Source organism: Oryctolagus cuniculus, chromosome 1 (assembly GCF_051225735.1).
Source record: "Oryctolagus cuniculus isolate XC-2025 breed Fujian yellow rabbit chromosome 1, ASM5122573v1, whole genome shotgun sequence".
In the NCBI taxonomy this organism is placed as follows: domain Eukaryota; kingdom Metazoa; phylum Chordata; class Mammalia; order Lagomorpha; family Leporidae; genus Oryctolagus; species Oryctolagus cuniculus.
The window spans coordinates 113,636,766-113,650,614 of record NC_142867.1 but is presented as its reverse complement, the minus strand read 5'-3'; the positions used below and the strand labels follow the sequence as shown (position 1 = coordinate 113,650,614).

General features: G+C 42.3%; 1 protein-coding gene across 15 annotated transcripts in view; it reads right to left on the bottom strand.

Annotated features, from left to right (window-relative positions):
• The window catches only part of TBCEL (tubulin folding cofactor E like), a 91,121-nt gene that overhangs the window by 27,673 nt on the left and 49,599 nt on the right, over positions 1 to 13,849 (bottom strand). For all 15 annotated transcript variants that reach the window (XM_008260555.5, XM_017343003.4, XM_070047302.2 and 12 more), the window contains 2 exons: positions 13,607 to 13,733; positions 12,027 to 12,143 (listed from right to left, as the gene is read on the bottom strand). In XM_008260555.5, the coding sequence (XP_008258777.1) occupies positions 12,027 to 12,143; positions 13,607 to 13,733 (244 nt within the window). The remainder of the gene's footprint in view (positions 1 to 12,026; positions 12,144 to 13,606; positions 13,734 to 13,849) is intronic.

Genomic DNA, 13,849 nt, shown 5'->3' with positions numbered 1-13,849 from the left:
AAAAAGAGGGAGAAGGAAGAAGGGTAGGAGAAAGGGAGGGAGAGAGAAGGGAATAGCATTATTTCTTATAATTGTATCTATAAAGCACACTGGATCTGTTAAAAACTAATTAAAAAATTAAAATAAAAAATAAAATAAAAAAAGGCTAGACTGAAAAGCCACAGATTGAGAGAAGAAAGAGGAATGCAGATTGACATGGAATTATAATATCTTAGTTTACATTTTAATGAAATTATAAAATACACAAAATAGACACCAAGGATCCACAGCAATGCTTGCTAATAGTTACTGAGAATGAGGAATAGGACTGAGAGCAGAAATACTTCAATTTTATCTGTAGAATTATTTCTTTCTAGTTTAAAAAAATAATGTGTCATACAGCAAATATGAGTTATCATCAGCTTTAATATGTGAACAGCAATGTCTAGGTGTATTTTTTTAATTCTAAAAAGCAATCAAAACAAAAAGAGATAAAAATGGCCCCTGTCCTGGACAAAATAGAAGCTCAGACAGCAGAGACATCTGCCCCCAAGACCCTGATTTGGGAGGGCTGGTTCTCTCCTCCCTTTGCAAGCAGGTTCCAACACTCATACATATCTCCAATCAAGATTAGGAGGGGTCACTATCTTCTGCTGGCTGGGAAAGCAGCAAGAAATTAAAAAAAAAAAAAAAGTCCCAGGTAACTGGGATGACAAAGGCTGAGAGCTCGCGTTTCAGAGGCTCTCCCTGGTGCGCCGGGGAGAATGCCCTTCTGTTTCCCCTGGACTCAGAGCTGAATGCGCACGGTGCTGTGTCACCGCCTTGACAGCGGATGATGGAGCCTGGCAGCACGGAGAAGCCCAGGAGACGCAGGTCCAGGCTAGCAATGTTCCTCACAACAGCAGGTCCTCTGTGTGCTAGGGAGAAGAGGGAAGGGGCACAGGGCACTAGGATTTCTCCAGCATCCAAGACAAAACGAGCCTTCATCCGGGTGGCGTCCAAGTGCAGGCCGCTGGCCTGCTCTCACCATGGCCCCAAGAGACAATCCCCGCTCATCAGAAAGGCCATCGGTCTGAGGCAGGAAAAACCAGACTCTCCATATGCTACGAAGCACTGGCCACTAAGGACCGTCAAACAAGCATTGAGGAATTCCTAATATGATCCTGGACATCATAAAGAAGGATTTTCCCGGGACGCACTGTAAGGATTCTTCAGGACGCACAGAAGGTGAGGCACCAAAGGAGAGTAACGGCCTCAAAGTTTCTGGCCTTGCCACCCTGTCTCTGACAAAAGCATTTCTTTCTGCCATTAAAGAATTGTTCACTGGAGCTATGTCTCTGCTAACTCCCTTTATGAAAAGCAAAATTTTTGAAGCGTGAAAAAAGAGACACCCCAAATCAATGCGTTAACTTCCCCTTGCTGTCCACAAAAACAAAATCCCTGAGCCTCAAAGGATACAATATGTTGATTTCTAAAAAAAAAAAAAAAAGTTGCATCTTTTTTTTCTTTCTTTCTCTCAAAGATTAACCAGAGGAGGATTGTGTATGAGTATTAGTTAGGTACTAACGAGGTAATTTAATTTAATCTCTTGGAGGAAATGGAGAAAGAAAGCAAATAAAGGAAAAACCAATACATAAAGGCAACACTAGATAGACATCTGCTAAAAGGCAAAAATATTAATCATGAACACATTAATGTGTGCAGGAGCCCTGGGTGTGGAGCTTTCTTCCTGTCTAAAGGATACGTACACAACCCTAAAGAACCTAGGACTACCAGCACCAGAAAACAACTTAACATGTTTTCTGAGAACCACTTCAAATTCTATAGTGAAATGCAGTGCTAATGTGTGTACTTCTCTAAACAGTGTCCAAAGCTTGTATCTTGCTTACTAAAGTCTCCACTATTTTTTTTAATTTTTTTAAATTTTTAAATTTTATTTCTTATTTTTTGACAGGCAGAGTAGACAGTGTGAGAGAGAGAGACAGAGAGAAAGGTCTTCCTTTTGCCGTTGGTTCACCCTCCAATGGCCGCCGCGGCCAGCGCGCTGTGGCCGGCGCACCACGCTGATCTGATGGCAGGAGCCAAGTGCTTATCCTGGTCTCCCATGCGGGTGCAGGTCCCAAGCACTTGGGCCATCCTCCACTGCTTTCCCGGGCCACAGCAGAGAGCTGGCTTGGAAGAGGGGCAACCGGGACAGAATCCGGTGCCCCGACCGGGACTAGAACCCGGTGTGCTGGTGCCGCAAGGCGGAGGATTAGCCTAGTGAGCCGCGGCGCCGGCAGTCTCCACTATTAACTAGGGGTCGGGGTGTCTCCCAGCTTCCCCTTCAACAGCAAACCAAGATCTGCCCTTGTGACTTCCCTACCCTAACCCCATGAGAAAGCCCTCACCTCCTAGTGCACCATACTCAAGTCTCCAAAGCCTGTCCAGGCTCCCACCTTTCTCCCCACGTCCTGCCTGTCTCCAGTCCCACCACATGGAAAGTAGTGTACATACCAGACACATTTTGTAGCTCTGGGCCTTTACATCCCGTGTTACTCACAGCCATCTGGAATATTCTCCCCTCACCTTCACCAGGTTAACTCATTTATTTTTTAGGAAAGGAATCTCTGGTGGCAGACCTAAGCCCTCTCTTTTGTGCTCTCATAACATAACGCAAATATTCCATCATATTTTTTTATGATTTCTGTATTTATTTAAAAGGCAGAGTTACAGAGCAAAGAGAGTGAGGGAGAGACACACAGAGAGAGTGAAGTCTTCCATTCACTGGTTCACTCCCCAAATGGCTGTAATGGCCAGAGCTGGACCCATTTGAAGCCAGGAGCCAGGAGCTTCCTCCAGGTCTTCCTCGTGAGTGCAGCAGCCCAAACATTTGGACCATCTTCCACTGCTTTCCTAGGTACATTAGCAGGCAGCTGGACTGGAAGTGAAGCAGCTGGGACTCAAACTTGCACCCCCATGGAAAGCTGGCCTATCAGGCAGCAGCTTAACCCACTATGCCACACGCTGGCCTCATTCCATCACCTTACTAACAGTTGCTCCACTGTCAGGCACTGATCTGCGTGCTAGGGAGATAGCAAGGCACAAAACAGAAAATGTCTCAACTTCCACGGAGCTTACAGCATGGCGGAGAGAGACAGAAAAGGTACAAGAAATGTAGGTCAGGTGCTGATAAATGACAAGGAAACAAAAGCAGTTTAAGAGAATTTCAGAAGTGTGCTATTTTAAACACAGGAGGCAGAGAAACAATCCTAACAGCGAAGTGCAGCGAGGGAGAATCAAGCAGGTAACTGGGCACATTCCCAACAAGGGGAAAGGCGCAAAGGCCTGTGGTAGGAGTGTGCAAAGTGTGTTTGGAAATAGCAGGGGCCATGCTTTTTTTTGTTTGTTTGTTTTTTATAAACTTGAGTTTTTATAACATGGCTACTATATGGAGAAAGGCTACCTTGGAGCAAGGGAAGATTTCGGGGCTGGTGAGCAGATTACTGTAAGAACACAAGTAAGACATGGTGACAGCCTGGGGCCAGCACTGTGGTGCAGTGGAAAAAGCCATGGCTGCAACAAAAGCATCCCACATAGGCACTGGTTCATGTCCTGTCTGCCCTACTTCCTATTCAGCTCCCTCCTAGTGTCCTGGGAAAAGCAGCAGAAGATGCCCCAAGTGTTTGCGCCCCTGAACTCATGTGGGAGACTGAATGAAGCTCCTGGCTCCTGCCCCTTGGCTTCAGCCTGGCTCAGCTGTGGCCATTTGGGAAGTCAACCAGTAGATGGGAGATCTGTCTCTCTGTCTCTCCCTCTCTCTCTGTAGCTCTGACCTTCAAATAAATAAATTTTTCAAAAGAAAACAAGAAAGAGAGAAACAAAAAGAGGGTGAAGGCTTGAGCTAAAGTGAGTGGTAAATGGTGACCATACGCTATGTATATTTTTTGAATGTACAGCTGAAAGAAAAAGAAAAAAAGCAATGGGCTAGATGTGGTGGGGCTAGGTTTAGGAGAAAGAAGTCAAGGGCATGAATGGGAATATGGAGGAACCTGGCAGAGGAGCGGACATGGTGGTGGAGGGGTGGAGGGCAGGGCACAGGTTATGGAGGGTGTCAAGATCACAAGTTCAGTTTTAGATACACTAGGTTTAAACATCCAGGGGAGATGTCAAGCAGGTGGTTGGAAATTCTAGACTAGAATGTAGGAGCAGATCAGAGCCGACGATACAAAGTTCGCACTTCTCAGAAAACAGAAGACATTTAAAGCCATGGACTGGCTACAAGTATGTGGGAGATGAGTACAGAAGAGATGCGATCCAAGGACTAAGTCCTGGGGTAACTTAATTTTCAGAGGCTGGGAATGTGAGGAAGATCCAGCACAGGTAACCGATCTCCAGCTTGGCCCTAACAGCAAGCTTCTTGAGAACAGACACTACTTTCTTGTCTTTTTATCTCCTGCTTCTGGCCCAGTGCCTCTTCATAGGAGGTATTCAGTCAATAAATGAAACTGTCCTTTGCAATCCAACTACAATCTAGAGTCACTTCCCAGAAGTTCTCCTGCTAAGGCATGAGAGTCCTGTAATTGAAACAGGACCGGGCCAGTGAGGACATCCTGTCAGCCACCTGCAGCACACTCTGAACTTATTTGAAACCCACACCTCTGCCACACAGGCCACGAGCAGACAGGCACAGATGAAAACTTGAAAAGAAAGAGTGTATTGATTGGAAAACCCAGAACTCTAATGTCCAAAGGCCAAGGGTCAGAAGAAGGTTTTTCATCTTCAGTGGTTTCGCAAAGTAAACAAATATGACACGTAAGACTGACTGCTTAGTTTTTGTGGTAGTCCATTACCACCATAAGCATCTATAGCACGGAAGTGAAACATTCAACTCCAACTCTTAGTAAAAAGCAGTAAAAAGGATAATTGAGCACCTATAAGAAATTATAAGCCTCTTGCAAGATAAACTTTAAAATGTATACATATGTCTCCCATTAGTCCCCTAATTTTTTATTCCTTTCATCATAAAAAATTCAAATGTTTCCTGTAACTGCATTTTGTTCTGGGATAGGGAAGGAGAATGCATAAATCTCTGCATTATCTTGAAAGTCTCCTACGGCCAGCACCACTGAGCAGATGGAAACACGTGAATAATCCAGCTGACTCAGAAAATAACTGTGCTGCCACAGCGGACATTCAGCTGCTCGCAACGGCTCTTTACCCACGCCCTCAAAGACTTTCTGGGTAATTTTTCTTCCTTATGTCTAAGTTAAGTAGAGCTATAGCTCATGTTTAACTGGTACAATATAGGAAAATTAAAGGAGAAGGAAAAGCCAGGGACTCAAACTAAGGGAGGATTGTTGTAGAAGTTAACATCTATAGGAAAATCAAAATAAACACAAAAATCCCATGGTCAAATGAAAAGGAATGCTTCCTCAAAAAACAAACAAGCAAACAAAAAATAATCGATATCTTATTCTTAATGCAAACTAAAACTCAAATGTGACTCTGGATGACACATGAATTATCTACAGGGTCCAATTTTTGCCTTCTAACTATGTACTGTGTTATCATGATTCATTTGTATTTTAGAGAAAGACAATGCATATAGCTTGTAAAACTTGCAAGAGATAAGTACAGCACAAATACTGCTTATCACTATTCTTAGTTCATAACAATGCCATTAGCATGAATGCTATTATAGTTCCTTTTTTTTTTTAAGTGCCTAACACGGTTCCTGGCACATAACAAGGGCTTAAAAAAGTATTTGCTGATAATGGATAATTCTACCAAGGGACTTAGATGAAAAACCACTAGGAAAAAGTATTATGGTAGATATATGTTAACTCTGGCTATCCAGCATCTATTGGGGTAGGGATGATAAGGCCTGAAAAATCAAAATAGCAGGATAATTTCTTTATTTACTTGAAAGTCAGAGTTACACAGAGAAAGAAGGAAAGGCAGAGAGAGAGAGAGAGGTCTTCCATCCACTGGTTCACTCACCAGATGGCCACAAAGACCAGAGTTGCACAGATCCAAACCTAGGAGCCAGGAGCTTCCCCCCAGGTCTCCCAGACGGGTGCAGGGGCCCAGGGACTTGGGCCATCTTCTACTAATTTCCCAGGCCATAGCAGAGAGCTGGATCTGAATTGGAGAAGCTGGGACTTCAACCGGCACCCATATGGGATGCCAACACTTCAGGCAGCAGCTTTACCTGCTATGCCACAGCGCCAGCTAATTTTTAAGTTGATAATTTTGTGTGGCCCACAAATGATATTATAAATATCCAAAAGATCCTTGGCAGAAAGAAGGTTCCCCACCCTTGGGGAAGCCTGGGGGAAAACCCAAGACAGATAAGAAGGAAAACCACTTTTCACCACAGAAAGTGAAGAGGGGTGCATACTCTCTCTCTCTCTCCTCCCTGAAAGCTAGAACATGGAGAGGTAACACAAATCTAATTGTACCTGGAATTTGAAATCTTAAAGAGTCATGCAAAGACACAAGGGCTAACAGGAATTATAGAAGATATGGAAGTGTCAAGAATTCAAAGGCATGGCTCTAAGTATTGAGAACCATGGAGTCCAGAGCCCAGCAGTGTCCCGATGACTGCCCAATGCCCAGCACAGGAAGAACCCTGCTAGTACAGCAATTAACAGAAACCTTCCTGTGCCTTGTTTCCGTTCAATCTTGCCCAGGCCTAATCGTCTCCTCTTCTTGTCAATTCTCTGGGCTCCATAGTTTGCATTATTCTGTAGTAAATTCCCAGCCTACTTACATTGGCCAGAGTTGATTTCTGTTGTTTGCACTAAGAAATTGATACCAGGGAGTAGATTACTGGCCAGATCCTCAGGTAATTAAGGGAAATTTTGGATTTCTTTCTGGCAGAGAATATCATATTAATGTTCATAGAAAGGGTTAAGTCCTTACCATGACTAATAAATATGATTATCACCTGTGGTCACATGGAATGCTATAGTTGACTGAAAGAGCACTACCAAGAATAGTACAATATGAAAAGTTCTACTACGAGTTAGAGCACCTGATAGTCTATGGGTGCAGATAGCTTAAATGAAAGGAGTATTAAGGTCAAATCCCCATAAACTAGGCTTTAGGCACAATCTAGAACCAGGTACTATTAAGAAAAGGACCTTTTTCCCCCCTCATATAACAACAGAGATGAAGTGGTCATGAAAGCAAACACATGACATTTAATGCTCTGGATTGCTGAATTACAACTCAGTTAAGTTTGCATCCACATTGAGACTATCACATGAAAGTTGGAGCCTTGGTAAGAGAAAAAAAGAAAAAATAAATGGAGGCGTACAGAAGGATCTGAGAAGTTGGCAGCACCCCGAATCCCTCACCTTGTGTAGGTCCCCCTTGCCAGCTGGCGAGCCCCTCCTCCTTTGTTGAAGAACATTGTCCCTCTCTTGCTTGGAAAGGCAGTCCAATCTGCTTGCCCAAGGGAATTTCATTTGCAAGAAGAGCAAAGCAATTTCCTAGTTGCTTCACCCTTGCCCACATACATCCACTTCCAATAACATCAGAAAAAAGCATACTCTGTGAGGTTAATTACAAAAACACCACAAGAATGATAAGATTTTGGTCATTTATATGGACAAACATACAGCAAGTAAATACAGGAACAGATTCTGAGTGCGTTAAACCAAAGAAGGAAAAGCAATTTTAGATCTAGCTTTGTTGATATAGGCATGCTTATCAGAAATTCTGAATTCACTCTCAGTGACTGAGAGTGGTTCTAAATGTTTGCCCAGTTGGCTAGCTGCAAATTGTAGTCAATGATAACCTATGCTTAAAGGAAGCTGAGATGCCACATATTTGAGAGGGTAATGTGGAAGGACATCTTCAGGACACATGAATAATGTCACTCATGTTACCCCTCCACCACATTCTCCATCTATGAACCCTAAAAGGACCCAAAACACTCTTCCTACTCCAACACCTTGAACATATACTAGCAAGTAGAGTACCCATACCTCTGAAAAACTATTAACCAAGGATATAGGTAGGAGACATTGAAATCAGGTTGCCCATTTTGATTTCAAGGATAGAAGAAAACAAGCACAGGCATTTTAATGAGTGGAAAAGTAGTTTTAATTCCATTAATAGGTAGCAAGGCCAGAGAGTAATTAAGATAGACTGCATGAATAGTTTGCAGGAGCTAATCAATCATGGGGTCTTTAGGATTAGAATGAATAGGTAGTCTCTGACCCCCTTGCAGCCAAAACACTAAACCACAGCAATAATGCTTCTCTAAAGGGTACCACAAAGGCAGTACCACCACTAGATCAGTTGGGATGGGTCTTGAAGAACAAAAGGGATGTCAGTTATTCCTTGGTCAAAAGAAATAGTTCTGCATACCAAAGAGCGAAAGGGAAAGACATGATATATCTGTGATTACATTTGTGACCAACTTGCAAAAGTGTTGTTTCATATTCCTGAGTTCTACTGGGTTGAGAACCTAAGAGAGAAATATCTCCACTAGTACTATAAGTATTCCAACTGGCAGCTGAGACTGCCAACTATGTGGTATAATTTCTATTAATCACAAACCCAAAAGTACCCCTCCAAAAAAAAAGTTTTAAGCCAAGGGATAATAAAAAAAATTGTTATCTCCTGGTATTACCAGGCCTAGTGGTAAAAAAAAAATCAAGACTATGAAAATACTACCAAGGATACAGATCCCACCAGAGAAAAAGACATCCATTCTCAGTCTCCAAACAGATAAAAAACCATGCCTGAGAAAGTTACCTGAAGGCAAAGTCAGTTATAAGCAAATGAAAAGGGCAGACAATGAAGAGAGAAGTCATAAATACCAATTATGGCCTTAGGACCAGAGTACAAAAATGACAGTATCAATCCATATTTATATTTTGTTCCTTGCTGTGTCATATAAACATTTATAAATTTTAATCAATCTTCATTTTATTTCTTGTCATTCTTCCCATTATTTTCTAAAGGGTATACTGAAGTAGTTAACTTTACAACTGAATCAGTAAGTTTCAAAATATAGAAGTAAAAGAGAAATGGACAGTATGCAGATATCAAAACTTGAAGCCAAATGTAGCATTTTGTAAGACGTGGGTTATCTGATTTTAGGGGAGAGAAGTATGCTTTCATTTGTACAAGGAATACATTATTGTGGGGAAAAATAATTTTTTAAAATATTAATATGGGGTGAGGGGGCTAAACTGTGGTGTAGTAGGTTAAGCCTCTGCCTGCAGTGCCGGCACCTCATATGGCACTGGCTTGTGTCCTGGCTACTCCACTTTTGATCCAGCTTTCTGCTGTGGCCTAGGAAAGCAATAGAAGATAGCCCAAGTCCTTGGGCCCTGCTCCTGAGTGTGAGACCTGGAAGAAGCTCCTGGCTCCTGGCTCCTGGCTTCAGATTGGCCCAGCTCATGCCATTGCAGCCACTTGGGGAGTGAACCAGCAGATGGAAGACCTTTCTCTCTGTCTCTCCCTCTCTCTGTCTGTAACTCTACCTCTCAAATAAATAAATAAAACCTTTAAAAATATATATAACTATGGAGAAAACAAGGCACAGATGTTGGAGAGTTCAAGTGACAGACTACAGTGTATATTATTTTTGTCAAATTGTTCATGCTTGGGGGAAAGTCCCAAGATCAGGGAAACAAGATTCTACCTTTTTTTTTTTTTTTTTTTTTTTTTTGACAGGAAGTTAGACAGTGAGACAGTGAGACAGTGAGAGAGAGAGAGAGAGAGAGAGGTCTTCCTTCTGTGGGTTCACCCCCCAAATGGCCGCTACAGCCCAGTGCATTGTGCCGATCTGAAGCCAAGAGCCAGGTACTTCCTCCTGGTCTCCCATGGGGTGCAGGGCCCAAGCACTTGGGCCATCCTCCACTGCACTCCCTGGCCACAGCAGAGAGCTGGCCTGGAAGAGGGGCAACCGGGACAGAATATGGCGCCCCAACTGGGACTAGAATCCGGGGTGCCGGCGCCGCAGGCGGAGGATTAGCCTAATGAGCCGTGGCGCCAGCCAATATTCTACCTTTTACCACAAGAGCGAGAATGGAGCAGATAATCCCTCTCATGTCTTGGGACAGAGTGTGAGCACATGCCCTAAACATATCCAAGCAGTGGGCCTCATGTAGATTTCTGACTCCTGGGGACAAGGTAAAGGTCAGTGCGAGGTCCCAGCAGAATGTGAGCTCCATATTAGTAGAACACTGTTCATTTTCATTACTGCACCTGGGGCATCATCAACCACACAGTAGTTATGTGAAAAATATTTTCAAATGGAAAAGGAAAGGTCAGTGAGAGATTACTTTCAACACTCATAGGAGAATCAAAGATCCAATGACACTGTTGCAAATGTCCAGTGGTCGATTCCAGCACTACCGTGTCTAGAGATGACAGTGCCAGAAGTGATAAAAGAAGTAGAATATGAGTTGACACCAGGGCTGTCATTGTCTCTCTTGGGGCCTGTGCAAGCTTCCTCATACCGTCCAGTGATTCTTTCAGCTTCCCCAATGCCCTTGCAATAAATCCTCTCATGATTGAAGTTTATCAACTAGGGGTCAGCATTGTGGGGTAGTGGGTATCTACTCTACTTCCCATCTAACTCCTTGCTAATGCACCTGGGAGAGCAGCAAAAGATGGCCCAAGTATTTGGGCCCCTCACCCATGAGGGAGACCCAGATGAAGCTTCCGGCTCCTGACTTCAGTCTGGCCCAGTCCTGGCCTCTCTCTCTCTCTCTCCCCACCCCCACTTCCTCCTTCTCTCAAACTCTACCTTTCCAATAAATAAAATAAATCTTTTAAAAAAGTATCAACTAGTATATAAATGCACAATAGGATAATTATACCAGTGTCATCTCCTTGTAACAGAATGGAGTTAAGTAAACTATAATGATACACTTATGCTCAAAGTTAGAACATTTACTTCTTCCACTAATACGTTAGATGGAACTACATGAAAATATAAATACTGGGCCATTTTTTTTAACTTAAAAATATCTCACATGGTTCAACCCAATATGTTTAGGTTGTTAAAAGATACAGTATCTGCACCTGGCTGTTCTTAGTTGATTTTTAAAAGTGATATCATTCTTAAAATCATTAAGGAAGGAAAACAAATAACTTTTTTGGTAAGCAATTCTAGTGAACAACAACTAGCAACCCGTTTTAGTCTTTCTTGTTTATTTTCCTGTTTCATACCTGCTCCTTTTTTTTTTTTTTTTTTTTTTTTTGACAGGCAGAGTGGACAGTGAGAGAGAGAGAGACAGAGAGAAAGGTCTTCCTTTGCCGTTGGTTCACCCTCCAATGGCCACCACGGCTGGCGCGCTGCGGCCGGCACACCGTGCTGATCCGATGGCAGGAGCCAAGTGCTTATCCTGGTCTCCCATGGGGTGCAGGGCCCAAGCACTTGGGCCATCCTCCACTGCACTCCCGGGCCACAGCAGAGAGCTGGCCTGGAAGAAGGGCAACCGGGACAGAATCCAGCGCCCCGACTGGGACTAGAACCTGGTGTGCCAGCGCTGCAAGGCGGAGGATTAGCCTAGTGAGCCGCGGCGCCGGCCAAATACCTGCTACTTTCCTTTTACATTAATAGGGTATTAATAATGCACCCTCAAAAATATGCATAATGATACATGCTTATCTCCCAGGCCTTTTCTCATAGTAAATGAGCCTGCTACACATTTGCCAATCTTCCATTCTGCAGAATTCAGTCTTTCCTAAAAGTAGAGGCAATATGAGTGAAGAGACCAATTTTGGGGGTAGGTTTTCAAAAATATGAAGAGGATCAAAAGGAACTGATGATGTGGACTAGTAATTTGAGTTAGTGAAATACTCATTCAGTTGTTCTTACTGTAAGTGCAAGGCTAGAGGAAACGCATTGTGGAAAATGAGATAAAATAGGTTTGTTTTTGTATTTCTTTTTTTTTTTTTTTAAAAAAGCTATTATCAGAGGCCTCTAAGAAGGATCCAATAACAGATTATTAGATTTTGCTCTAAAGTAGTACTTCCTGCGCTGCCTCAACACTCTCTGAAGCATCTTAGGGAGATGACAAGAGACTCTCTACCTGAATGGCACTTCTTCCTGCGGCACGTCCACGTAGTAACGAATGAAGAATCTTTCAGAATCTTCTCGTTCACCATCAGTAACAACACTGCCATTAAGCTTGGAAACCGAAGGCAATCTGCAAGTAAAGACATTTTTAAACTACTAAAAATATTTAGTTTTAGAAATAAAAATAACTGGTCTGAGGCCCAGTCTTATTCTCTTGAAAGTACATGTTTGATGTAGTTCTGCTTGTGTGCAGCTACTAAACATGAACCAAAGTGACAGAAAAATAAAGGACAAAACCTAGTTTCATATGTGGATGTAAAACTGACCTTCATAATTATATTTCACCTTTCCAAATAAGATTCTAGGCAGCACTGCCCAACTTAAATAAATACAATACAAGCCACAAATGCAATTTTAAATTCTCCAGCAGCCATCTTGGAGAAGTGAAAACAAAACAGACGAAACAAATTTTAATATGTGTACTTACTTTAATATATCCAGAATATAATCGTTTCAGCAGGTAATATTAAAAATATTTAATGTGTTGCTTTTCACGTTCTTTTACTCATATAACGTATTTAGAACTCAGTGTCTATTTTACACCAATAACACATTTCAGTTCAGGTAAGAAATATTTCAAGTGCTCACAGCCATACATGTTCAGTGGTTACCTAGTTAAATAGCCCAGATCTACAGAGTAATTAGTACAATTTGAGTACAAAATTTAAGAATTAATTTATTATGTTTGTAAAAGTATTGTGTAAAGAAAATAAAGTATAGGAGCCTACTGTAAGACTTAATATTCTTAAAAGAAAAGCATGCTGACAGTTTTTCTTTAGTGAGTTATTAATGTGTACTCACGGATCTGCTAGGCATTAGCTGGTCAGAAAGATCAATACCCAGTTTAAAGAATCACTCTTCTTTTGGGAACAGTAAGGCCTACTGCTCCCCTTCCAAAACTAATATAAATAATGCACAAAGAGGACAAAGCCAAGCTCCATGTCCACATCCAATTCAGCAATGTAGCTGAAATTCTATTTCTGCTGAAGGTTCAGACAAAAACAAATGCTCATGGGAAATCCCAGGAGTCAGTGGGGGCAGAATCCGAGACACGAAAGGCCAGAGGAGTCAGGGGATGCAGACAAAAGTTACAGCAGTCCATCTCTATCCCAGGGCAACACATAGATTCTCTTCTCTTGGCTTTAACACTAGAGCAATAGCCCAGCTTTCAGGTAATTACACTTGAAAAAGCCACTACGGTAGCAGACAAATTAAGGACAACTGTGACAGATTCCATGTTATGTGTAGACTTGTGCTTCGTGATTTCAAATTTTATTCAAATATTCTAAATATTGAATAACACAAAAATAGATCTGTGAGAGAATCTGTCAGAGGTCTTGGCAGGCCAATTACATCTCATGCTTTCCTCGCCATACTGCATCCCTTTCAGGCAGGATTCGGAGCTACAGAAGCCGCTCCTCCATGTACATCCTGCTCAAACGGTGGATAAACCCATGGGGCACCCCTCCCCCACAACAGTGCATGGGCCCTTTAATGACATAATAAGAAAGCAGAAAAAAACGGACAACAGACCTGGCTACCACCAGTTTCCTCCGCTCCTCAGTGGTATATGGCTGCAGAAGAGGAATTCCTAACAATCTCACTTCTTCAAGTTTGGGGAATGAATTTAGTTTGTCAATGTCTTCCCAAGACTGCAAACCTAATTTGAGAAAAATATTATTAGAGTAAATCGAGAAAAGCACACGAATCAGAAGATAAATGAAGCAAAAAATTACTTCCATAATTTATGAAATGTTAAAATGATCATAAATTAGA